A 27,691-nucleotide genomic window follows, 5' to 3' on the forward strand; every position below is an offset into this window, starting at 1 on the left:
TCATGGCACATATGAGAAGCAATCAATGAACAACTAAAGTGATGCAACTATGAATTGATGCTTCTCATCTCCTTTCTCCCTTTCTCTCCCTTCCTGTCTCTTTCTCTCTGTAAAAAAAAACAAAACACAAAAAACCAGAAAATAAAAAAGAAGAAGACAGATTTTAACATGTAGAATGCCTTCTACATGGGAGGTGCTTAAAAAATTTTGTTTGATCAGTAAATGAGCAAGGCATTTCATGTAATTAAGCAATGATTCTATGAATCAGGAAAAGTGAATGGTTTACTAATATGACTACAGAAGTCCCTTGCACCTCTAAAACTTTTTGGTACAATGATTGCATTTCCAGCTTCTTAGATTAAAATCAAAACAGAAACAATGAAATACAAACAGCTTTTGAAAGTGCCCAGCACGCCTCCCTAGGGGTCTGAGAGCGGCCTCACCTGTTGCCGGCTCGGCTCCCCAGCGCCTTTGATGGGCCCTGGCGCTGAGATACGTGTACTTGACTCAGTTATAGAAATTAAATCACTTTTTTCATATTGTCAATGTAAAGTGGCCCTAAGCGAATATTGGCCAAGCTGAGAATGAGTGGTGAGGTCATTTTTAATGTGAAATGATATGTCACCGTGCTGAGTGCTGTCCTGAGGCGAGGCCGACTGATAGAGGTGCTGGCAGGAGGCGGCCCCCGGCTGAGCGCAGAGCCCGAGCCGGTCTCTGGCTGGTGCGGAGGGCCTGGACTGCGGCCTGCGCTTGTGGGTGCTCTCGGGGGCCATCTGATAGCGGGCCGCGTGCTTCTCTCAGGTGTTCCCAGAGAAGCACTGCCTTGTCCTACACACAAAACAGGATCACTGGAGACCCTTTATCTGCTGAGAGGAAATATCTGTGGGGTCCCTTTGGGCTGAATTGAGCCTTCATTCATGAAGATGGTTATCTTAGCGCTGGCAGAGGAACAGAATGAAATCAGTTTCCTAAACTTCCTGGGGCAGACAAATGGTCATGTTTTTGGAGATTTGTGAGAGGTTTTTAATCCTACTTTTTCTTCTTTTCCCCCCTCCCTTTAAAATAGCGATGATTAAGGAATCAGACACCCTTAACCTGTCAGATGCCTGTTCAGTTCTAAGTAAAATTTATGGTACTATGTTCTACAAGTTCTTAAAAAAGAAGCAATTCCAAACCCTTGTAATCTTGCTATAATCAATGTACAGAAAAGGCCTTGACGAAGGAGGCTGTCTTGGTAGGGTCCACTTTCACTTTGAAGTAGCTGTCTTCTTGTGGGCTCACAAACACCTGCTTCTCCCTCTCTTTCTCTCTCTCTCGCTTTCAACAGAATAGGGATTACAGGTGATATCTGACTGTTATAAACATATTTTTCATCTCCTTTAGTTCAGCAGTGAGGTGTGGTTATCATTAACTTTAAATAAATTTGTAGCAGGTGAGTGTTTTATGGTGCTGCATAGGTAATAATTGGTGATGCTTTAAAAAAGCTAAAAGATAAAGGCACCCTTGTATGGTACTCAGTAGATCTTGTATTTGTCTTGTAAATGCATTAGGGCATTTAACATGTGACTTATTAAGATCTTATCTCATGCCCTGGCCAGTTAATTCAGTTGGTAAGAGCATCGTCCCCATATGCCAAGGTTGTGGGTTCTAATCTGGGTCAGAGCATATACAAGAATCAGCTGATGAGCCTAACTGGTGGTAGTGCAGTGGATACAGTGTCAGCCCGGATCAGCTGGTGGTGGTGCAGTGGATAGAGTGTCAGCTCGGATCAGCTGATGAGCCTAACTGGTGGTGGTGCAGTGGATACAGTGTCAGCCCGGATCAGCTGATGAGCCTAACTGGTGGTGGTGCAGTGGATACAGTGTCAGCCCGGATCAGCTGATGAGCCTAACTGGTGGTGGTGCAGGGGATGGAGTGTCAGCCCGGATCAGCTGATGAGCCTAGCTGGTGGTGGTGCAGGGGATGGAGTGTCAGCCCGGATCAGCTGATGAGCCTAGCTGGTGGTGGTGCAGTGGATACAGTGTCAGCCCGGATCAGCTGGTGGTGGTGCAGTGGATAGAGTGTCAGCCCGGATCAGCTGATGAGCCTAGCTGGTGGTGGTGCAGGGGATGGAGTGTCAGCCCGGATCAGCTGATGAGCCTAGCTGGTGGTGGTGCAGGGGATGGAGTGTCAGCCCGGATCAGCTGATGAGCCTAGCTGGTGGTGGTGCAGTGGATACAGTGTCAGCCCGGATCAGCTGATGAGCCTAACTGGTGGTGGTGCAGTGGATACAGTGTCAGCCCGGATCAGCTGATGAGCCTAGCTGGTGGTGGTGCAGGGGATGGAGTGTCAGCCCAGAACACTGAGGTCCCAGGCTCAAAACCCTGAAGTTACCGCCTCGAGTATGAGCTCATCAGCTTAAGCATGGGGTCTCTGGCTTGAGTGTGAGATCACTGACATGATCCCAAGGTCTTTGGCTTTAGCCCAAAGGTCACTGGCCTGAGCAAGGGGTCATTGGCTCAGCTTGAGTGTCCCCCACCCCATCAAGGCATATATGAAAAGCAATCAATGAACAACTAAAGTGACGCAACATGAGTTGATGCTTCTTATCTCTCTCTCTCCTCTCTCTCACTTCCTCCCTCTCTCTTTCTCAAATCAGTTAAAAAAACAAAAACAGAAAACTAACAAGATCTAACAGGTAAAATTAGGACACTCTATCCAGCAACGACAGAATACACATTCTACTTAAGTGCACGTGGATATTTTTCAGAAGAGACCATATGTTAAGCCACAAAGTAAGTCTTTATAGATTAAAAAAATATATCAATGAATGCATAAATAAGGGGAGCAACAAATTGATGTTTCTCTCTCTCTCTCCCTTTCTTTCTAAACTCAATAAATAAAAAATTTTAAAAATATATCTCATAAAACTTTAAGCCACTATTTTTAGATACTAATAAGGTGTGAATGTCAGTAACGTGGGGACGGGCCACTTCCCTTCTTGCATCAGAATGACTCTCACCACTGCCCGCTGCCTGGTCCTACCATTTTCCTTATGTTGGACCCAAATTCCTTCAGCTGTGTTTAATGTGGTTCCTACTGCATTTTCCCTGTCACATTTTCTCCTCTCCTCACCTCTCTGCCTTAGGCTCTTCATTCCTTTGTTACCTTTTGTTCATTCACTTGTTGAACAAATATGTATACTGTGGAGTTGCCAGTGTGCCAGATGCTTGTTGGGCACTGGCCATTGACTGAGGGTGGCTGTCCTGGGCACCGGCCATTGCACTGAGGGTGGCTGTCCTGGGCACCGGCCATTGCACTGAGGGTGGCTGTCCTGGGCACCGGCCATTGCACTGAGGGTGGCTGTCCTGGGCACCGGCCATTGCACTGAGGGTGGCTGTCCTGGGCACCGGCCATTGCACTGAGGGTGGCTGTCCTGGGCACCGGCCGTTGCACTGAGGGTGGCTGTCCTGGGCACCGGCCATTGCACTGAGGGTGGCTGTCCTGGGCACCGGCCATTGCACTGAGGGTGGCTGTCCTGGGCACCGGCCATTGCACTGAGGGTGGTTGTCCTGGGCACCGGCCATTGCACTGAGGGTGGCTGTCCTGGGCACCGGCCATTGCACTGAGGGTGGCTGTCCTGGGCACCGGCCATTGCACTGAGGGTGGCTGTCCTGGGCACCGGCCATTGCACTGAGGGTGGCTGTCCTGGGCACCGGCCATTGCACTGAGGGTGGCTGTCCTGGGCACTGGCCATTGCACTGAGGGTGGCTGTCCTGGGCACCGGCCGTTGCACTGAGGGTGGTTGTCGTGCCTTCCAGGAGTGTTGTCCCCAGGGGCTGTTTCCTGCTGTTGTATGTGGTCCCCTCCCCCATACTGGAATGAGCTCCTGGTGGGCATAGACCAAGTCTTTCAACGATACAGCGTTGACATTTTCAGCACAAGGAAAACAGCAGGCTTTTGAGAGATGTTCCAGGTGATTGCAGGCAGAGTTTGGAAGTAGACACTGAGGGTTTTAAACTTTCTCTTTTCCAAACTATGAGATAGTTTACTGTCTTCCTTTCTCAGGAGGATGCGGTTAATGTACAGTGTGATAATGTCTGTGACAGCACTTTAGAAAAACAGGTAATATAATGAGGACAGTTACCATCATTCACCCCGAGTCTCTGTATCTGCCTCTGTGTTCTCCCTGTGCCTCTGAGAACATCGTTACCTCTGCCCTCCCCGCCCTCCTCGCTCCTCGCTTCCCTGCTTCCTCAGAGGCAGAGGGAAGCATGAGTGAAAGAAAGTGTGTGTCTGATTCCACATGCCTGTCTTTGTGGCTTCTGAATGTGTGTCTGAATGCCAGGGTCGCTCTCGTGCCGTCTCTCAGGCCTGCATGCTTACTTCGTAGGACTGTCAGGAGACTCTGGCTCCACACCTGACAGCAACACCCCACTCAGGACGTGTTTATGATATCTTTCGCTGCTTCTGCTGTACATATTTTCTTCCAGAAACAAGCGCTTTTGGTAACAGAAAGTGTCCTCTTAGATTAGACTCAGTATTTGAGCCCCTCCTACGTTGTGCGGGTGCTGGTGACTGATGAACCGGCAGAATTTGCACAGCTAGGTCACCTGCCTTTTGCGTAATGCCTGGTTGACAATACCAGAGGGAAGTTTTCGGTGAGAGCAAGGGCGGGCTGGAATGTGAGAGGAAGGGTGGGGCTGAATCCTGCACAGGGGAGAGCTGAGCTCATTGCTTTCCTTAACATCTGCCCCCCTCCCTGTTTAATAAAAGTTGGGATGCTGAGGGCGCAGGGGGAGCAGCGGGGAGAAGGTCCCGGTAACCACCCTGGCCGAGTCCTGTCTCCTTTGGGCCTGTGTTCAGTAAGCACAGTGCCCCCAGGAGGCAGTAGCTTTAACCTGAAGTTCTGATTTTCAATCAAACTCAAATTGAAAGTTTTTCCACTAGTAGGAAAGTATCCTGTGGACAAAAACTAATGAAAACATTGCTTTTTGCCTCTTTATTGTTGTGATGACACAACGTGGGGAGCAGTCCCTTAGAGAGGAGCTGAAAGTCCTCCAGAGCGGGGGACGCTGGAGGGCCTGGTCCAGGGGGTGCAGCTGGAGGGCCTGGTCCAGGGGGTGCAGCTGGAGGGCCTGGTCCAGGGGTGCAGCTGGAGGGCCTGGTCCAGGGGGAGACGCTGGAGGGCCTGGTCCAGGGGGTGCAGCTGGAGGGCCTGGTCCAGGGGGTGCAGCTGGAGGGCCTGGTCCAGGGGGAGACGCTGGAGGGCCTGGTCCAGGGGGAGACGCTGGAGGGCCTGGTCCAGGGGGTGCAGCGGGAGGGCCTGGTCCAGGGGGAGACGCTGGAGGGCCTGGTCCAGGGGTGCAGCTGGAGGGCCTGGTCCAGGGGTGCAGCTGGAGGGCCTGGTCCAGGGGGAGACGCTGGAGGGCCTGGTCCAGGGGGTGCAGCTGGAGGGCCTGGTCCAGGAGGAGACGCTGGAGGGCCTGGTCCAGGGGTGCAGCGGGAGGGCCTGGTCCAGGGGTGCAGCTGGAGGGCCTGGTCCAGGGGGTGCAGCTGGAGGGCCTGGTCCAGGGGGTGCAGCTGGAGGGCCTGGTCCAGGGGTGCAGCTGGAGGGCCTGGTCCAGGGGTGCAGCTGGAGGGCCTGGTCCAGGGGGAGACGCTGGAGGGCCTGGTCCAGGGGGAGACGCTGGAGGGCCTGGTCCAGGGGTGCAGCTGGAGGGCCTGGTCCAGGGGGAGACGCTGGAGGGCCTGGTCTAGGGGTGCAGCTGGAGGGCCTGGTCCAGGGGGGGACGCTGGAGGGCCTGGTCCAGGGGGTGCAGCTGGAGGGCCTGGTCCAGGGGGAGACGCTGGAGGGCCTGGTCCAGGGGGTGCAGCTGGAGGGCCTGGTCCAGGGGGTGCAGCTGGAGGGCCTGGTCCAGGGGTGCAGGGAGCAGCTCTGCCCACCGGGACGGTGGCTCTGTCCAGTCCTCCCTTTCACAGATCTCTCCCACACCAGGGCCTCGGGCCATTAAACTGAACTTTTGGAAGTCATTGTGAATTCATACCCATCACTGTGTAACTAAATAGATAATGCATCATGAGATAACGGGACTGCTGAGGAGACCCTGTTGGATTAGTTGACAAACTGCCAGCTGGAGCAGCAGTATAACCCCTAGCCTAGCAGGATCTCAGCTCAGTCTCATTCTCCCTGAGCGAAGAGCCAGGCCCAGGGTGCCGGGACATGGTGTGTTTCTTCAGTCAGACAGCACTTAGCAAGGGCCTGGGGATGGAGCACAAAGACTGCCTTCCCATAAAGTCCTCAAGGCTTAGGAGGGCAGATGGACAAATGAAACAGCACGATTGTTCACAGCCAGGGGAGAGACATTAGCAGGAGGGCAGCACTAAGTCCTGATTGGACATGGGAGGGAAGGATTGGGATGATGCTTGAGCCTGGGTGGGAGGTGGGGGGGGGGGTGTTACAAGTGGAGGGGTTTTAACTGGTGAAGAAAGGGTGGAAGGCAGAAGGGGGTGAGGAAGGGCATTTCTGGCAGAGGATGCCTGCAGATGTCCTTTAAAAAGTCACTTCAACAGGTCTTAGCAGAAATGAGAATCCTCATTTTGGAACGGGCTTAGCATTGCAAGCATAGAGGTCTGTGCCTGTTTTTGCAAATAAGGTTTTATTAGAACATGGCCATGCCCGTTCTTTCCCCCGTTGTCTGTGGCTGCATTCCTGGTGCAGTCCACAGTAGGTGGTTGTGACAGACACCGTGGAGCCTGCTGAGCCTCAAATATTTACCATCTATGGGCAGTGTGTGCTGACCCTTGGCATGACATTTTTATTCCTTAAAGCTCCTAGTGAAGAGGACCCAAACGGGCAGCAAGCAGGGTTTGCTTGTAGACCTTCATGGACCTGTTCGTTTATTTTACCACCTGGTAATTTCTCTTCACCTCACACAGTACACCTTCAACTCAGTAGCTTCTAGTTTTGGTGACTTCTGGCTCTAAGCATGTGGAACTTGAGTAGTGTGTGAAGGAAGGGGGCATTTCACCCTGAGCATCCCCTTCAATGTCTGATTACCTCAGCTCCCAGCTGTTTTAGACTCAGCTTAATTTTTTGGAACCTCTGCTGCTGCTTTTTATCTGCTTGGTAAATGTTGCTCAGCAAGTGCAAGCTAAAGATGATGATAGGAACAGTAGTCATTGAAAAGCAGCTCTGTTCTTCGGTGAGGAAGTCCGTATGATAAGTGGGTTCTGAAGTTGGTGTTTCCCTTACAAGTCCGTGACAGAGAGCTCATGCATTTCCAGAAGTGGCTATGCATTTGAAATATCACTTTCCTAGATATAGTGGGTGACAGTTGTGACCAATTACATAGCAAATGCCAACTTTTAAGCATCTGCTCTGGTCTGTGTTATCAGTTGTTAGAAGTGCCAGACTTTTTATACATGTTAACATATTAAATAAGAGCTGGATGAAATAGAGATATATTTATGCCGATTTCATACATGGAGAAACAGGCTTTGACAAACTAAGTACTTCCCATGTTAACTGTGCTAGGGAGGATATTGATTTTATGCTCTAATTATCCTGAGCAAGTGGAATGCTCATTGAATATACTGAATCAGGATGACAAAAACATCTCCGTTTCAGAGTGTCAAAAGCACTGGTTTTTAAGGGAAAGATACAGCTAAAACCCCCTTTCGCACCAACCTCTGTTAGCCCTGTAGCCAGCAACATCACTTAAATACCACTGTCCAATGATAGTGTGGTGTGGGATCTAATTTCTCATCCGTACTTTGTATGGATAGAAAACTGTCAGCAGCAAGTAATGGTGACATTTTCCTAGTAGATCTAGAAAATAAAGTAGATCCAAAAAGAGAAGCATGTAGGATTAGGGTTGTTCTAATGTCCAGCTAAAATGATCATTCCTAAATAAAAAGTCTGACCACAACCATTCCCTCCGTGCAAGCTTTCGGAGCTCTGCCGTGCCCTTAGCATGAGGACCAGTCTTCATTCTGGTGCTTGAGGCCCTTCCAATTTGCGCGCTGCCTGCTGTTCAAGTTCAGAGCTGTCAGTACCTCTCTGTCGTTCCAGCATTTGGAACCACCTCAGTCCGTGACACCAGCCTACCCTGTTCCTCTGCCTGGCTCGCTCCTACTCACCCTCACACCTCAGCGAAGCTGTCCTTGGATCCAGGAAGCCTTCTTAGCCGGGGATGGGCGTCCTTCCCTTGCCCTGCCCGAACATAATGTCTCCCATGCTGCTGTTCGATTGTTTAATTATTCCTCTGTTGTTCATTGTTCCCTACTGAACTGTAAGCTTCTTAAAGGCATTCTTTTTGTTTTGCCTCCATAGTCACAAGGAATAGGGGTCCACTTGAGCCAGCTAGTAAGAAGGGAGCTGCTGGGGAGGAAATATTTGAAGCAGTAAGGAGCTCTTTAAGGAAATTTAAGAACTGTGTCTGTAAGAGGCTCCAACTCCCAGATAGACCACGTGGCGTTTTGCTCCCCGGCACAGTAGTTCTGTTCACCTCGCTGTCCTGCCGGCTGCTGCAGCACTGGTGCAGGTCTCAGCAAGCTGCCCATGACCTCCGTTTGCACAGTAGTTCTGTTCGCCTCGCTGTCCTGCCGGCTGCTGCAGCACTGGTGCAGGTCTCAGCAAGCTGCCCATGACCTCCGTCTGCACAGTAGTTCTGTTTGCCTCGCTGTCCTGCCGGCTGCTGCAGCACTGGTGCAGGTCTCAGCAAGCTGCCCATGACCTCCGTTTGCACAGTAGTTCTGTTCGCCTCGCTGTCCTGCCGGCTGCTGCAGCACTGGTGCAGGTCTCAGCAAGCTGCCCATGACCTCCGTTTGCACAGTAGTTCTGTTCGCCTCGCTGTCCTGCCGGCTGCTGCAGCACTGGTGCAGGTCTCAGCAAGCTGCCCATGACCTCCGTCTGCACAGTAGTTCTGTTCGCCTCGCTGTCCTGCCGGCTGCTGCAGCACTGGTGCAGGTCTCAGCAAGCTGCCCATGACCTCCGTTTGCAGGCGCAGCCTAGCGTGGCCCTGCCAGCCCAGTGGGCCCTCCTAACCCCATGGCTGTGTTTCCTGCTCCTTTCTTTGGTTCCTCAGTTTCCCAATTGCAGATTTCCATGCAAGCACTCTGGCAGGTATAGCGCACCCTCTCCATCTGGCCACACATGTCATAGGTCTCTGGCCATCCTGTAGGTGTTGTCCTGAGGTCAGGACCTTGCTGCAGACCAGTCAGACCTGCTGCCAGCTGCAGGGGCACAGGGGTCGGAGCATAGCTAGCACTGACTTCTCTTTTTTATTTCTCTCCCTGCCCCTTCCTTACAAAGATGTTAGATTTGTGTTTCAAAAACTTCATGGTATCCTTTGTTCTTTTTCATCCTTTACAGATATCATTAATGGAGCTCAAGAAAAATGTGTATTGCCTCCTATGGATGGCTACCCCCACTGTGAGGGGAAAATCAAGGTAAGACCAAAGTGATGTGTGTGTATTCATCCCGTCTGCACTAACACACCCTTCCTGAGAGCGGGAGCGAGCCCTTTAAGGGGGAGTCATTTAAGGGCTGCTTTAATGCTGCCTGTTTGGGGCTGTGGCCATGACAACCCTTACCTGCTCACGCCAACTCCATGGGGTTAGCCAACAACGACTACGCCTGGTCAGACTGAAAGAGCCTGGTCCATTTCAGGCCCGCTGTGTCTTTGAAGCGGCCTCCCTTGCTTCCCAGTGTCTAGCCAGTGATCCTTCAAGGGCCAGTGACAGGGGCTGCCATTATTTAGTGTCCAACTTCTCTCTCCCTGTCCCCAGGCCTTGCTCTGAGGTCTCCAAATTGACATTTAAATGTCACATTTGCATTTGCAATTGAATACCCAAAGATACTTGGCCACTCTTCCATTCTTAACATTTTTAAAAAATCGTATTTATATGGCCTGCCCTTGGGAAGACCACTGCCCTGTTCAGGAGTTTCCAGAGGAAAAGTTTCAATTCCGGAGGACAGTCAGGGAGGGGACTACGCCCTGGAAACATCTGCATGGTCTCTGTTCCTGGCACTGTGCCACAGCTGGTGAAACTTGTTTTCCGGGGAGAGGGGTTCTGATGCGTGGGTATCATTAGGCACTTGTTTCTGATAGAACTCCCCTGGCCATTGCCTGTCCTGGGCTTTGCTGCCTGGTGTGTCCCTCGGCCTCCGTCCACTCAGCTTGTCACTCTGTGTGTGTGGATCATCCAGGAGCTGAGTGTCTGTCATCCTGACCTCGCCCAGTGACTCTGAGCTTAGGCCACAGGGTGAGCTCTGCCCCTGCCCTCTCCTCCATCAGCAGGCGGGCAGGGTCACCCAGAACGGGCTGCTCTGAGGTGTTCTTACCTGCTCTCGTTGCAGTGGATGAAAGACATGTGGCGCTCGGACCCCTGCTACGCAGACTACGGCGTGGATGGCTCCACCTGCTCTTTCTTTATTTACCTCAGTGAGGTGAGTCGCAGTGGATTGAAAACAAGTATTGTTTTTACATGGTAGACCTGTGCTTTCCCTTTTCATTACTCTCTTCTGCCCCCAAGTAGGATGACTGTTGTTTTTTTCCTTTGAGAGAAAAATAGGCTTAGCTAACTAATTTTTTCCACTCATTAAAAAAAAAATGCTGTGAAATACAGGTTACATCCAAACCATTAAGTATGCATTGAATACATTCACACTGCTGTGCAGCCGTCCGTCCGTCCGTCCATCCATCCATCCGTCCGTCCGTCCATCCATCCATCCATCCATCCATCCATCCATCCATCCATCTCCAGAACCCCTCCATCTTGCAAACAGGAAACTCTGCCCAGGAAACACTCACTTCCCATGCCCCTTTTTCCAGCCCCCAGCAACCACCATTCTACTCCCAGTCTCTATGACTTTGACTGCTCCAAGTACTCATATAAGTGAAGTTATACAGTATTTGTCATTTGGGGATCACCTTATTTCACTTAGCAAATGTTCTCAAGGTTTATTCATGTTGTAGCTATGTCATAATTTCCTTCCTTTATAAGGCTGAACAGTATCTTGTCTGGTAAACCACATGTTGCTTATCCATTCATCTGTTGATGGACACTAGATCGCTTCCCTGTTTTAGCTATTTTGACGAAGGCTGCTGTGAACATGGGTGTATATGTAACTCCTTGAGACCCTGCTTTCAGTTCTTTTGAGTATATACCCAGAAGTGGAATGGCTGGATCATATGGTAATTCTATTCTTTATTTTTTTGAGGAACCTCCAAACTTTTCTAAAGTGGTTGTTCCGTTTCTCATTCCCACCAGCAGTGCCCGCGCGAGGGCTCAGCTCCTCCCCACCCTTGCCTTGTCCACACTGCTTCTTTTGTTTTGTTCCTTTGTTCTTTTGGTAGTAGACATCCAATGGAGTTAAGATCGTGTCTCATTGTGGTTATGAGTTACATTTCCTTAATAATTAGTGATGTTGAGCATCTTTCCACGTGCCTGTTGGCTGAGTTAGCTATTTACTTATAGAATGATTTAGTTATTTTTACCTTTTTTTCTTTTTACCTGAATTTTATTTTTATTTGTACCCTTGAATTTAAATAGAAACCTTTTTTTAAAGGGTTGCAGAGCATTTTACAGACCACATGCTTTAATCATCTCATATCATCTTTAAGAAAATTGAGCAGGTGGAATAGAGTTAGGACCATATCCCAGGCCAGGCACCAGGGAGAAGTCAGTAGGAAATCTGAACTTGCTGGCTCCCCGCTCCACCTTTTATGGAACAGGTGCAGCTGGTTTCAGAGGACGTGCACTTGGCGGGCTCGTGGCTGCCGTTTCCCTTGTATTCTCTCGCCCAGTCTTGCATGCTGTTGCCCTCTGACCAACGTGAATAACAGCTCCTGGTGCTGCAGTGCAGGGAGTAGAATGCTCCGTTATGAGACTAAATGAAGTGCTTTTTCCATCACTTTTCTTATGGGACTCAAGTGCCTCTTCTTGTAACAGGTGACAGGGACTGCTTTTTGAGATGGGGGGCCAACCAGGACAGCCATAGGGCATGTGGCCCGGGGTTCCATGGGTTTGTCCCTCTCCTACATCTCTGTTTCTCTTGCCTCTATAAGACCCAGGCTGACTTGTTTTTTTTCTCATGGCCACCCCATGGGGATTATGGGAACCCTCAGAGTTAGTGCCAATTAAAATACCTCTTGGAAATTAAAAGCACAGATCAGTGTGTGTGTGATGCTCCTCATTAGCAGGCTACAGAAATTGAATCTGTAGCGTATATTGGAGTGTGTTTCCAGCTAAGGGGCCCTGTGGGCCATCCTCCCATTTCCTTCTCCAGGAGAGGAAGGCCTGGGGCCAGGGAACAAACCTTCACTCCAATGAGAGACATTAGAAGCACCTTGTTGCCTGTAGGGAAAGGCTCCTCATTCAGTTTAATTTTCAAAAGTTTTCTTCCCCTTCCAGTTGATAGAATTTAGCCAGAGTCCTACTGTGTTTTCTGATTAGCAAGCCGAGCAAAGTTCCTTCCTTCCTGAGAATTGGCATGTCGGGGTGGGCAGCCCAGCTAAAGGTAGAGGAATTTCTACTCGCCCTCCAGCCTTGCTCCACCTGGGAGGACACGTGGGCACAGGCCAGGTGGGGAGGGACTGTGATTATTTGTGACCTCGTTCCCTTCTTTGAAACTGCTGCCCTGCCCCTCCCCCTCACATGAAGGAAGGGCATAGCTAAGATGAGAGAAGAGTCAGATTCTGGAAGGTAAACTGAGAGGATGTGGGACCGACTGGGCTGTATGGAGATGTGATGGCTCATAAATACTTAATAGTGGAGCCTGGGTATTTCCTCCCAGAACCTTTAGCTATTCTTTCTCATCCTGGGGTGTGGAGTGGTTCTTCATGAGCCTAGTCTGTTCTCTTCTTATTCAGCTGATCGGGCTTTTCTTTTTGTTCAGTTGAACTCAGTTCAGTGAGCACTTATTGAAAAACTATTATATTCATTGATTGTCAACAGTTACTGCAAATTCATTTTCTTGGCACCATGCTATGCATACATTATCTTCAGAGAATAATGGAAGAGGAAGAGTGGATGCAGGTGATCGAACCAGAGGGTGGAGATAATTCCCCTGCAGAGAGGACTAGAAATTACCTTTTCAGTGTTTTAGTCTGAAAATAACTTTGAAACTCTGGCCTTTTAAAAAATGTTCACTTTATCGTAGCATCTGAATAAATACCCTAGAAGAGTTAGAGGAGAATTCCACCAGAGTGGCCACTTCAGTAGGAGCCTCCTGCCTGATTCAGCTTGTTTCTGATGCTTTCTAAAAGTCTATGCTTTGGGAAAAGTTACCCTGTCTGTGTCTCAGATTCTTCCTTTATAAAATAGTGGTTTTTATTTTATTTGTTTGTTTAGAAAGAACCCTACTGTGAGGACTCCTGTGTGTTTATGGGAATGTGCTTACAATAGAACCTGGCAAATATATAGAGATACTCAATAAACCTAACTGATACTTCTGTGGTTTTTAATGTAATTTTTTGAGGACAGTTGTGGGGTGTCACTTTCCAGGGACATTTTATGAGGAACCTTGAGATCATTTTAGATTTAGAATCAATTTCTGGCTCTCAGTCACCGATCTAATTTCATTTTAGAACCCTTGACTCCAGGTAATGTGAAATTCAGCTGTTCTGGGCTTCTTTTCTTTAGCGAGGACACTGCTTTCGGATTCCGATTGTGAGCTGGTGTGTGGAACAGCCGTGCATCACCACCTTTGTTTTTTATTTTTGTTTTTGTTTTTCCCTTAAGTGAGAAGTGGGGAAGCAGAGAGACTCCTGCATGTGCCTGGACCTGGATCCACCCACCAAGCCCACCATGGGGTGATGCTCTGCCCATCTGGGACCATTGCTTCATTACTTGGCAACCAAGCTACTTTAGCATCTGAGGCGAGGCCATCATGCCATCCTCAGTGCCCAGGCCAACTTGCTTTAAATGAGCCATGGCTACAGGAGGGGAAGAGAGGGAGGGAGGAGTGGAAAAGCAGATGGGCACTTCTCCTGTGTGCCCTGATCAGGAATTGAACCCAGAACATCCACACGCTGGGCCAGTTCTCTATCACTAAGCCAACAGGCCAGGGCCAACCCCGCCTTTGTTAATATGGAATTATATTAGAAACATTTTCTGAAGCCAGTTAACTCCATGCTAGTATTCTTTAAATCCTGGACAACATCCATGGCTTTGTGGTGCTGTTTTCTGTCATTTTTTTTCTTCTTAATGTCTTGAAACTTTCCTTCTTTGTTTAACCTGTGCCTTTGTACCTTTCTCTTGCACTTGGGAAAATGATTAAGAGAGACATCTTCATTTGATACATTTACTTGATCAACACATGACTTTTACTCTTTTCTTAATCATTGAAAAGCCAGTTCTTGTTTCCATCTACGTTTAACTTTAGAACTTTGACATATATAAAAAAGGACATAAAATAAAATGTCTGCCATATAGTTGAATTGAGGCATTTAGATTTAGACCAGTCGTAGGGCGTGGCACTCTTCTTTGTTTTTCTTACCCTTGGGTGTTTCATTGTGCCTACATCCACTGAATATTGGAGGATATACTTCCACTTTTACCGTCACCGACTTGTAGTCTACACATTGTTTCTGTTAAATTCGAGGAAGTAAAGCCATTTCCCCTGTGCTGTCCCCACAGATGCTTGTTATGTAACACTGTGTTAGGGACTGGAGGTGGGCATTAAGGTCTAGTCCTCGCCCTTGAGTGTCAGACAGTACGAGAGAGTGAAACACTACTCAGCCCCTCCGTAGTCCACGCACCTTAAATACCATGTCATTTAAACTCTCCCAACGCTGAGTAACAGGAAGCTGGTCATGGAGGCTCTGAGAGGTTAAGTTGCCGAGTCCTTCTGCACTTTTCATTACTGTTGCCCCTTTGTGTCAAAGAAAAACTGAACCCGGCTAAGTGGTATGTTGCCATTGACTTTGTATCCACCTGTGTTTGAAATATGATTCTCATTTAGCTAGTTTCCATGAATCAACCATCATTGCTAGTTTTCAAATACTCACAATTTGATATCCAATCCCCCCTCCACATAAACACACACACACACACAAAATAAAGAAATGGCATTGGTTCTCCTGAAGGTGTAACTCATGAAAACCAGGTGCTCAGCCATTCCAAGCAGTGGGAGTGGATGATGTAGGCAGCCTTGTGTTTCCAGATCATCGGGCAGTTCATTTTCTGTATCTGTTTTTGTGAGCCATGTAACTACTCCCGTTATGGAGACAGGCCCTATAAAGTAATTACTCTGTCATTGTTTCAGGTATATTAACTTAGCCCTCTGCAGAGCTTTCTACTGCTTCCAGCTTTGATGAAATTCAGAATGAATTTCTTTACCCCCCTACTAATATAGTATTGATAGATGATGCTGATATATTTCACACCCTGACATTGTTTTCTGTTTACACAATTTTTCTAGCCCTTTACAGACTTGTTAATTTGTCGGTGCTGTTTTTTCCAAGCACTTCTGCGGCTGCTCCAAGTATAGTTGCTCTGAAATGATCAAATGACCGAATGATTGATTGCTAGATCTTAGGATGTGCATAGGCTGTTGCTTCAAATGCCAATTTGGACTGGATGAGTGAATGTGCATGCATGTGTGTATGACTCCCTCATAAAGGAACAAAAGAGGCAATTTCGTGCCTTACTCATCAATCTGTTTCTTATATGTCATGAACAACAGGCATAAAGGTCTTCGCTTCTTTCTGTTCTCCCTTGGCAATATGTAAAACTAATATTGGCTGAGCATGCTATTAACCTTGAGTTTAAATTCAGCATGCTTAATCTCTTGATTAATGCCAAGATTAATGCCCAGCAGCAAAGGTTGAAAGCTTAAATGTTTGTGAACGCGAGCATGAAATGAAATCCTAATAACCAGCACAATGATTTGGATTTATGGGCTGTGTTGGCTGCTAAAGATAACTTGGAAATGGTGTTGCACAGACTAATTTGTCAAAGTGGGCACTGAGAAAGAATGGGCGATTTGGGTTTCAGGAGAAAACCGGAATTGAAGAAAACGTAACTAACATTTTGGGACAGGTCAGGAGTATCTGCAAAATATTTCTAGACTCTTACCTGAGAACACCAACACACACCTTTTAAATGTTCAGCTTGCTTGCTATAGGAAATTGCCTTCTGTCAGATAACATTTTTTGGCAGTAAATGGGGGGCACGATTTATGGTCATGTTGTTTTCCATTTGTGAGTTCCACTTTTATTTGTATCTTTTTCATGTTTTTGTTGCTCTTATTACTGGAATTCTAAGACATTCTTAGAAAAAGGATTTTAAAAATAAAAGTCCTGTGTTTATAGCACAGTCAGCCTACCTGATCTCTCAAACTCTCCTGCAACCGCTCTCCACTCCCAAATAGATCTTATTGGCACCCCTCTTTGTCTGTAAATTTCAGACCTTGCAACCTGCATATTGAGAACTCTTAGAAGTCAGACACGACAGGATGAGTCAACCCCCACCGCCCCTTCCTCCTTGGAATTACCTGTGGCCGACAGAGGCTTCAGGACACTCCTTCATCTTCAATGTGTTTCTCATCGACAAACCTTTAATACAGTCTCTTGTCATTTCTACTGCATGCCAATAAAATAGTTGTAAAGTTTTTTGTTTTAAACTTAATTTATGGGACCTTTCACAAGGAAAATATCAAACACATGAAAGAGAAGGGTGTAACGAACCCCCATGTGCCCATGACTCAGATTCAACAATGGTCATTTCATGGGCAACCTCATTTCATTAATAACCTCTACCCTCCGTTATTTTGGAGCAAATTTCAAATGTCATGTGTGAATGTTTTAATATGTAGCTTCCAAAGAGACTCCTTTAAAATATGTAACTCCTCATTATAATAACTAATACCATTTCATATAAAAATTAACACAGTCCCTTAATATCATAAAATGTCAGTTTAATATTCACATTTTCTAGGCTGCCTTATCAATTAAAGTTTATTTATTTGAAACTGGGTTTCAAGTAAGGACCATAAATTGCAATAGTTGATCCTCTGAAGTCTCTCTTTAATTTTGGGTTCCCATTCATCTCTCTTTCTTTCCCCTTGGGACTTTTTGTTGAAGAAATCTTTTTATTTGCCGTAGAGAATTTGTCACAGTCTGCACTGTGTCACATCCCCATGTTGTTGTGTAACCTGGCTCCTGGCTCCTCGGACTCCCTGTAGATTGTGGGTTAGATCTGAAGCTTGATCGAAGTCTGGCTTAAATTATTTTTTTTTTTTTTTTACAAGACTGCTTCATTGATGATATTATGTATCTGTCAGGAGGCACATTAATGCTTGGCTGCCTCTCTTGCCGCTGATGATCAGTGCTTGGCTTCACTGATTCATTAGTGGTTCCTTCTTAATCTATCAGGAATACTTCTGTGACGAGAACTTACTCTTTCTCTGATATTTGGTTACTCTGAGGGATAGTTCATGTAGGAAATCTTTATTTCTCTCTTGCTTTCCTAGCATCTTCCCCTGTGAGTTGTACTTTATTTGTTTACTTATATGCTTATTGGTTTTTATCATCATTACTAAGTCACCGATTGAAATATATTTGATATGTTCAGTCTATTTCATTATCTTCTTTCTGGTTCTCAAATTGTCCCTTCTTTGGCTAGAGGGAGCTAATTTGTATCATCTTCTGAGTCCTTTTGACATGACTCTGGTAGTTTTTAATAGTTTTTTGTTTGTTTGTTTTTTGCTACCTGGTATGACAAGCTCTTCCAGTTTCACATTATACAATTTCTGTCCTAGATCTGGAATCAGCCATTTCTGTAAGGACCCTGATTCCTCTTAGTGGGAAGTAACACTTAGAGACCACTATCTGTGTGCCAAGGGCCTTCATTGCTATGGGGTTTTTCTGGGTACAGGGGATATAACTGCAAACAGGAAGTCAAACATTCCTCATTGTTATGTTTTGTAGGGGGAGACAGACAATTAAAAGGTAAAATGTATATCTTTTAGATTGCAGTAAGTACTACAGAGGAAAAACAATAGGAGATGGGATGCAGAAATGCTTATGAAGAATGATGGTGTCTGTTGTAGAGCGATCAGAAATCTGTACTGAGATGAGAGGATGATGTTTGACACCAGGAGGTGAGAGAGTAAGAGGTGCAGACGTCTGGCAGAGTTGTTTATTTATAAAGCAGACAGTGGGAACAATATGTACAAAGATCCTGGGGTGACCATCAACATATAACATTAAGACCAAGTGCAAAGAAAATAATCCCGAAGAGATTCATCTGTTTTGTTCACAGGTGTAATGTTGCCTAGCACATGTATTTATTGAATGAATGATTCTATTTAAGGCTTTTGTTTGTTTATTCTGAGTAGTAACTTCTTCCAGCTATTACCTTTCTAATTTTGAAAAAACATAAAATTTGTAATATTAAAATTTGTGACATGAAACAGGCATTTTGAACACTCATTAACAATTTTAATATAATGTTCTTTAATATTATATGTATAAGGGAGTACAGGGGATCACATTAGACTATTAGAATGAAATAGCCAATTATATTAGAATGCACGCTTTCTGGCTCATCTTTTATTCTTATTATCACTCAGCATTATTTACCTGGATCTATGATTCAAGCAAAATTACACATTAACACAAAAGAGAATCTATATCCCTGGTCTCTACAATGTAACTACATCTATAAATTTGGCTGTTGAAGCGTCCTCAGTGTGGACACAGATTCGATGGGGCCGCTTTGCCTCTCTGCAGTGTGCAGCAGGAAGTATACCTAGTGAGAGTCAGTGCAGGAACATTTCTATGCATTATCTATGTGGTTGACTACAGGGGAATTCATCCGCTGCCTCTCCTGTGTAAAGGAAAATTGATGGTTTTCCTACAGTGATTTGGAATAGATTTTTTCAATGGACACCCTCTTACTAGAGCCCCGCTGGTTTTGAGCCATTTGGGAAACTTACTAAAGCTTCTCTTTAAGTTCTGCCCCTTCCCTAACATCCTGAGCAGCCGTCATGGCTGGCTTGGCTCTCCCTTGTACATGGTAGGACAATATTATGGGAAACACAACCTGATTGCCTGTCTGGATCTACCTTCTCCCTGTGTGGTCTAGAGTGTTCCCTTCAGTTTTCTGTCTGCTTTCTCCTCTCTGAGGTCAAGGTCAAGCCAGCCTTGCCTGCCTCAGTGTATAGTTGAAAGGTTCTATCAAAATGATGAAAACAGGTAAGGTCACATAAGTGGGAAAGAGAATTGTTATCATGAATATCTTTAGTGTCATGTTTTTCATGTATTCATTCACTAGTTGCATGTAATGATTGAGCACCTACTCTGTGCTGGACACTAGCCTCAGCTGAGGACAGAGCACTGAACAGGCGAACTGAAGCTTCTGTCCTCAGGGAGTCACGTTCCGACGGGGCAGCAAACAGTTGTAAACCAATACCTAAAATAATTTCTACAAGTGGCGAGTGCCCCAAGGGAAAGAAGAGGAAGGTTGTGTGGCCAGGCCAGTAGGCCAGGGAAGGCTTCTCTGAGGAAAGTTGGAGCATAGTGTGGAAATGAGGGAGTGATGCCTGGAACTGTCTAGAAGGAATTGAAAATGCAGATGCCCTGACATATAGGGTTACTAAGTAATATAGAGGATACCCAAGGACACCTAACTTTCAAGTCAACAATGGTTTTTTTTAAAACTATGTGTGACATAGTTATACTAAAAAATTATTGTTCATATAAATTTTTGTGTGTGTGTGACAGACAGAGAGGGACAGATAGAGACAGACAGACAGGAAGGGAGAGAGATGAGAAGCATCAGTCGTTTTTGCACCCCCTTAGTTGTTCATTGATTGCTTTCTCATATGTGCCTTGACCAGGGGGCTTCAGCAGACTGAGTGACCCCTTGCTCAAGCCAGTGACCTTGGGCTCAAGCTGGTGAGCCTTGCTTAAACCAGATGAGCCCGCGCTTAGCTGGTGACCTCGGGGTTTCGAACCTGGGTCCTCCACATCTCATTCCAATGTTCTATCCACTGCGCCACTGCCTGGTCAAGCTAAAATTCTAGTTTAACTGCATGTTTTGTTTTCCCACACATAGATGCCCACCCAGATATGACAACCCTCCTGAGTAGGAATATTCTGTTTGGCGTGCAGGGAGGTTTTTGTATAGAAGGCAGTTGCAGATCAGATTCTGCAGGATCTTGCTATACATTCTGGGTTTTATTCTGGGTGCAAGGAGGAGCCACTGCCGGGTCTGAGTTAGTGTAGGCTATGACCCAGTTTAGGCTTTAAAACAATCACTTGCTGCCCATACCCATGCTGGGGTGAGCTGTAAGCAGGGTGGTTGTTACGGCTCACAGAACTGCCATGCAGCTGGAGCACAGTAAACCATTTTGAAGGATTTTATGGAAGATGTAGGCAGTGACGCTCTGATGTGGAAGACTGGACTGTGCTTATGGGACTATAGGAACCAGGTGGTTCTACTGGACTCCTGGAAGACCAAATGCAATAATGCGCGTAGAGTGCTGAGCCCAGTGCTTGGCTCCATAAATCGTGGCTTTGTTCTTTGTCTCCCCATCTGCCTCCTACACATCCATTTCTAATAAGGAGTTTGGCCAAAATGGAAATTGGCTCAGTTGTCTGACGTACAGGACCAGTTTAGATAGCTAAACCATTTACATGTGTAGTTATCTTTTACCATTTACTTTGCCTTTTTAAAAAAAATTTAACCAGAGAAGTAAGAAGTAGGTCAGGAGTAAGATGGGGTAGAGAAGTCTTCCTTTTTTTTTTAAGCACACACTTTAATGAATGACTTTATTTGATACATCATCAGTATAACAGATGTGTATACATGAATATATATGTATAATCAGTATATCAAATGAATAGATGTCAACTGTGCCAATAAATATCTATATAACCAAGTAGCCCAACAGGATGATGTAAAATTATCTTTTTCAGATTTTACAGCATAATAAGATTATTAAGAGGTCACCTGAGTCAACTCCTTCATTTTGTAGATGAGAAAACTTGAAAGCCAAATGGTTGCAGGTTATGGTGCTAGTTGTTTGTAGAGTTGGGCATAGAATCCATCAGGCCGAGTTCAAATGCAGTCCTGGTTTACCCTCTCATGTCCTTCACTGACATTGGCCTTGAAGGTGGCTCTGACAGGTGCTGGTCAGAGGAGCGGCAGGTCACCACTGTCACCAGCCCCTCTGCTCACTAGTGGGCTTGTTTCACCAGTTTCTAGCCACTGTAAGCCTGGATTCCCTCACGTGTAACCTGGCGATATCACCTGTGTCACAGGGCACCACAGGGATTAAATGATTGGCTGCTTATATAGTAGAACTTCTTTAGAAATATGCAGATTAGCATAAAGAAGAAAATGAAAAGAACCCATAACATCATCCTCTAGAGATAATCTGACTTTTCTTAAGCATTTTTCTCATTTCATTTTGATTGCGTCTCCCCATCTGAAAAACACAGCATGAAATTCTATGTCAATGATACATTAAGCAAAGCACCTGACATTAATCATGAGACAAGAAGACATGACAGAGCCTGATCTTTATTCTTTCAGAAGAATTGAATGTTACTACAAAGAGTTATGCCAATTATACCTAAGTACATGTGTATATATGTTATGTCTCCTCTAGTTTTTGTTGTGATTTTATTGTATCTTTTTCCCCTTTAAATTCCAGGTGGAGCTGTGTACCTATCTGCTAGCCGTTTCTTTTTCCCCTGAGTATAATGAATTGTCTATCCTACAGACCTTGAAACTGACCTACTTGAGCTGTGTTTAGGGACTTTGATTCACATTGCTCGTGATGAAGTCGCAAAACCTTCTCAGAGCAAAGAAGTTTAAATTATTGGGTGGAGGGATGTCAAAAATCAAATTAGTAATTTTATATCTCCTCATTCAAGAATAAAATTTATAGCACCTCTTCGTGTAATGTGCATTAATGTTCTAAAGGTCTAACCTGGCTGGTCTTCTTCTGTTTCTGTTACCTCTTCATTTTGTTGCCTGAGGCCAGTGCACTAAAAAGATTAGTTTCCCTCGAAGAAGCTTTGCCTTCAAATCCAAGGTTATTTGAGTAATGTTTCTGTTCCTCCTTCTGTGTGTTTTGCCACGAACTCGGATGGTTTTCAAGCCTTGGACTTGCTGTGGTGATTTGTGGACTCTTTTAAGGATAGGCAGTTCCTACCCTGGCAGAGGGCTTTGGGCGTGGCTGCCAGCTCACAGGAGTCAGGCGGGGGTGGGGTGGACAGTGGGAGAGTACCAGGCCACAGCCCTGTGTATGTGCACCAAGAGCGAACACAAAATCCTGGCCCAGGAAAAGTGCCCAGGGCCACAGATGGAAAAGCGTGGCCAAAACAGTGAGTGAAAGAAGGCAGGAGCATAGGCGGACATAGGCTACGGCAGGGGTCGGGAACCTATGGCTCGCGAGCCAGATGTGGCTCTTTTGATGGCTGCATCTGGCTCACAGACAAATCTTTTTTTTTTTTTTTTTTTTAATTTTTTTTTTTAAAGATTTTATTTATTCATGATAGAGAGGGGAGAGAAAGAGAGAAGGGGGAGGAGCAAGAAGCATCAACTCCCATATGTGCCTTGACCAGGCAAGCCCAGGGTTTTGAACTGGCAACCTCAGCATTTCCAGGTTGATGCTTTATCCACTGCGCCACGACAGGTCAGGCGACAAATCTTTCATAAAAGAAATAACGTTAAAAATATAAAACATTCTCATGTATTACAATCCATTCATTTCCTACCGCTCATGCTCATGGTTGCGGGTGGCTGGAGCCAATCACAGCTGTCCTCCGGGACAACACCAAATTTTTATTGGATAATGCATAATGTACACAGGTCGTTGCATGGTTCTCATGGAATTACATTTAAAAATATGTGGTGTTTATGGCTCTCTCAGCCAAAAACGTTCCCGACCCCTGGGCTACGGGGGTTCAGAGCTCCAGGAGAGGAGATGGTAAGAATGATTTAGAATAGAAGAGCATCCAGATCAATAGGGCAATGTGCTCCTTCTGGGGCCATGCTTTCCTGGTACGATGTTATGCTGGGGTGGGGGGTGACTGCAGCTTCCCTGGTGGGTGCTATGCTGGGGGGTGACTGCGGCTTCCCTGGTGGGTGCTATGCTGGGGGGTGACTGCAGCTTCCTGATAGGTGCTATGCTGGGGAGTGACTGCGGCTTCCCTGGTGGGTGCTATGCTGGGGAGTGACTGCGGCTTCCCTGGTGGGTGCTATGCTGGGGAGTGACTGTGGCTTCCCTGGTGGGTGCTATGCTGGGGGGTGACTGCGGCTTCCCTGGTGGGTGCTATGCTGGGGGGTGACTGCGGCTTCCCTGGTGGGTGCTATGCTGGGGGGTGACTGCGGCTTCCCTGGTGGGTGCTATGCTGGGGGGTGACTGTGGCTTCCCTGGTGGGTGCTATGCTGGGGGGTGACTGCGGCTTCCCTGGTGGGTGCTATGCTGAGGGGTAAACTTTGGTAAAGGAGTGTAGGTAGATCAGACAGAAAACAGGGTTGATTTATTAGCCTTGAGCAAGACTTTCCCAGAGTGTTATTAATGACTCTTATTTAGGAAAAGGTTGCCCATATGAAGGGTGTTTCACACTGGAGTTGTCTCCAGTGCTGGCTTTCTTTCAATCCTGGTAATCCTCTGAGGTTTCAGAAGATGGTTTTTCCTCCCCTCACCCCATGGGGAAATTGGCTTAGGTGTAATTTAATTATCTTCTTAACCAGTAATCCTATCACTGTACAAAAGCAGCAACGTGAAAAACTCACCTTCCTCATTCTGAGTCACGATGTTCATAGTGGTTTTTCCTCCATTATGAGTGACTATGTGATACTAAGATTTGTTGCTAAAAGCTAAAACACACTGACTCCATTTTCCATACTTTCAGAGATGCCCTTGAAGCCTTACCAAGCATTATCCAGTCATGGAGAGTAACAAGAACTGAGATAAATGATCATTTTCAAAGAGGAATTAAAGCCTTGAGTATTCCGTAGGGAAGTTCTATTTTAAAAGAACACCTTGGACAGTATTTACATCAGAGTGAGCTTCTCTGAGCAGAAGATGGAAGGAGGGAACTTCCTTCCCTTCAATAGTATCTGGTCTCACGAATGTTTCTCCTTCTGATTGATTTTCTTTTTTCAAAACCTTGGTTAATCTTTCTCTGTCACGCCATTCACGAGGAAATGTTTTATCCTGACCTGTTGCTGTGTCCGTGTAGTCATCTGTTTAGTGTGAGGTTGATGCCAGTCTGTGCCCTACTGGCTTACCCTCCTCCTTATGGTGTGGGGCTAAAGGTCTCAGTCAGGTCTGCAGCCCTTCATGTTATCAATGCGCTTTACAGCAATGTGTTAGTGAGTACATTTGCAAAAACTTAACTTGACCTAAATGACTGAGCCTAGCCTAGCAATGCAGGTGCAGAGGCGTGCCATGCCGAGCGGTGCCAGCGTGCCGTGCCGCTGGGACTCGGTGGGGCTTCATCTTCTTACTTGCTTCTTTTCTGCTGGTTTTCGCTCATTTTTTCTCATTTGTGGAGCTCCAGATATTGCCTTTCATGGTGATGTTGCAGGAAGGTCTCAGTAATTAGACACAGGCATCCAAGACAAGTTAGTGTGTTGCCTTCTTTTATGAGTAAAATCCATTTTCGCGTTCCTCATGCGGAGTCCTTCGGAGCCTCTGAAGTCATTCACATATACGATAAAGTCTAATTCACTTCGAAAGAAGATAAATTTCCCAGCCAGGGTCCCACCCTCCCCCACGCCTTGCCGCCCTCTGCTATGGCTTCCCCGTCATTTGCAGGCAGCTGGCTTGATGCAAACCACCTAGTTATTTTGATCTTAGGAAAAATCACCTTGCTTTAAGCCCAGTTTCTAGGTTAGTGAAGCTACTGTTTCTTTGAAACTCACCCGCAGCTGGAAGACAAACTATCTTTGACTCGACGTTCCTCACCCAGGATGCTGTGGGCTCACACGGGTCCCTACTTTCTTCATGACCTTCCAAGGACATCCCCCCATCCTCTTGTTTTGTTCGTTTCTGTAGAACCAGCTGGCTGTAGGAGAAAAGTATTTTCAAGGGCTATGTATTATCCATCTTTAATAATCTCATTCTGTATTAGTAAGTGGGTGATATGCTGTCTTGGAATTATATGGCTAGTTTTGAATAACAAGGTCAGCCATCAATATGACTCAATGCCTTTTTATTTTTGATATATTTTTTTTTACTAGAAATTGTGAATTTGCCCAGTGTTCTTCAGTAACCTTTGTTGAGGAGATTCCTCTAAACCCAGCGCTTTTCCTCTCCCTTCCCTCCTCCCCCAGCTCACTAAACTCTGTGCGTTGATAGAACAATCCATCTTCTAGAATGGCTCTCACAAAATCATGGAGGTTTTTCTTTTTTTCTTTTTCCTTTCATCTCTTTCTACAATAGTTTTTACCATCTTATCCCTTGTGGTAGCGTTAACAGCCAGAAAATGAGGGAGAGCCTCGATCAATTAGCTTTACGCCATCCGTGGCATCCCTCATCCTGACATAAATGATTGAGTCCTGTGGCTCAGATGCCAATGCGGTTTCCTTTCTAGATGTGCCACAGCAGGTGACGGAGCATTCCTGTCCTTTGGCTGAATAGTCAGGGGAGCACCTTTCATTCTCATCCCCCTCAGGGAATGTTTAAGTCCTTTCACTTTCTGCCAGAAGAACCCCCTCCTGGTATAGAAGGGTGGGATCCAATGATGAAGGACTCGTCACCATAAAATACTATGAAGTACAGATTTAGAGTGTAATCATGTGTACCTCAGGACCTTTGCTGGCTATTGTTTTATCCGAGAGGGTCCCTGTCTCTGATTGCAAGCTAAACGCGTAGGGTTCTGACTAATAATAATAACCTACTTAACTATAATGCTCACAGCTCAAGAACCGCTCAGTGCCTTGTAAATATGTACATTAATGCTTTACAGGTGAGCCAGCATACTGAGTGTCTCTGATTTCCATTTTTCAGGTTGAAAATTGGTGTCCTCATTTACCTTGGAGAGCAAAGAATCCCTACGAAGAAGCTGATCATAATTCATTAGTAAGTGATTTTGGAGACCTCTTATTAGGGTCTTTGATTGGACCCTCTGATTTGGGTCCAATGCCAAGTGGTACATGTAGAGTCTTCTAGAAATGCCAGCTGTAATCTGAAATAGCAGTAAACTGAAGAACTTCCACCTCTAGTCCTGTGGAAATTTCAGTGAGCAGATCAGTTAACCAGTTAGCGCAGGGGTCGGTAACCTATGGCTTGCGAGCCAGATGTGGCTCTTTTGATGGCTGCATCTGGCTCACAGACAAATCTTTAATAAAAAAATAATAACATTAAAAATATAAAACATTCTCATGTATCACAATCCATTCATTTTGTACTGCTCATGTTCATGATTGCAGGTGGCTGTAGCCAATCATAGCTGTCCTCCGGGACAACACCAAATTTTTATTGGATAACGCTTAACGTACACGGGTTGTTGTATGGCTCGCACAGAATAACATTTTAAAATATGTGGCATCATGGCTCTCTCAGCCAAAAAGGTTCCCGACCCCTGAGTTAGCATATGTTTATTTAGCAGTTCTCCCAGGGCTGCTAAGTGACAGGCTGCTGATGTGGAGTAGGACCTTGTGCCAGATGTGGAGGTGCTCGGTGATCTAACGAGGGTGGTGGTTGTAATAGTGACCAGACCTGTGTAAATGCTGGAATATAGACCAGTGGAAATTAATGACATGGTGATCTCAGCCTGCAGGGATGAGGCACTATTGCAGAGAGATGAATTTAAAGTGGGTTCAAAGTGTCTGATGTGCAGGGAAAAGGTACAAGTATAAGAGCGAGGCATTTTCTGCAAGTGGAGCATGGTTCAGTGGGACAAGGCTGTCAGGGTTTGGGTGAATTGGGGTGAAGGTGTATTGGAAAAGTAGCTAGGAGAACTGTGAAAGGTTGTATATGCCACATTAAAAGCTTAAGCCTTTAGATAGGGGATCTGCAAACCTTTTCTGTAAAAGGCCAGATAGTAAATATTCTCATCTTTGTAGGCTATAAGGTCTCTGTCACAGCTACTCAATTCTGACCTGTAGTACAGAGGGCAGCCATAGACAAGATGTAAATGAATGGGCATAGCCATGTTCCATTAAAAGTTTATGTACAAAAACAGGCAGTGAGGAGGGTTTGGCCGAAGACCCATAGTTTAATCCTGGGTTATTGGAGGAAATTGCTGAGTCAAGGAAGGACATGATTCGAAGAGCGAGAATGGACTGTGCTGACTGCTAAAACCTGGATTCAGTTCAATGGTGCATGAGATCAATACCAGTGTTATTATTTTTTTCTGTGATTTTAATTATTGGTTGTATCCAACTGTCTTACAAATGCATTCTTCCTGGCTTTTACATAATTCTGGCCTGGATTTTAAATTTTATTCTGTTATGATAGGAAGATGTTATACCCGGCTTATAAATTCTTTAGAAGATAATGAACTTTCGTTTGTTTCGACTGGGGGAAAAAACTGCAAGAGGAGCATATATTTCCCTGTTTAATTTTGTGGACAGAAGGAGGCGTTTGGCAGCCTCCACAATACCAGGCAGCCTATTAAGAACTGACTTCAGTTTCCCCAGGAGTCTACTGCCCTGTGTTAGATTAAAGTGGCCAGTAAATTCAGGTGCAAAGAATTTCAAGGTACATCAAACATACTTATTATAAAAATAC

General features: G+C 45.9%; 1 protein-coding gene across 8 annotated transcripts in view; it reads left to right on the forward strand.

The window, feature by feature from the left end:
* The window catches only part of MGAT5 (alpha-1,6-mannosylglycoprotein 6-beta-N-acetylglucosaminyltransferase), a 374,609-nt gene that overhangs the window by 202,616 nt on the left and 144,302 nt on the right, over positions 1 to 27,691 (forward strand). For all 8 annotated transcript variants that reach the window (XM_066346312.1, XM_066346320.1, XM_066346314.1 and 5 more), the window contains exons 4-6: positions 9,356 to 9,432; positions 10,343 to 10,432; positions 25,967 to 26,038. In XM_066346312.1, the coding sequence (XP_066202409.1) occupies positions 9,356 to 9,432; positions 10,343 to 10,432; positions 25,967 to 26,038 (239 nt within the window). The remainder of the gene's footprint in view (positions 1 to 9,355; positions 9,433 to 10,342; positions 10,433 to 25,966; positions 26,039 to 27,691) is intronic.

This window comes from Saccopteryx leptura, chromosome 7 (assembly GCF_036850995.1).
Source record: "Saccopteryx leptura isolate mSacLep1 chromosome 7, mSacLep1_pri_phased_curated, whole genome shotgun sequence".
In the NCBI taxonomy this organism is placed as follows: domain Eukaryota; kingdom Metazoa; phylum Chordata; class Mammalia; order Chiroptera; family Emballonuridae; genus Saccopteryx; species Saccopteryx leptura.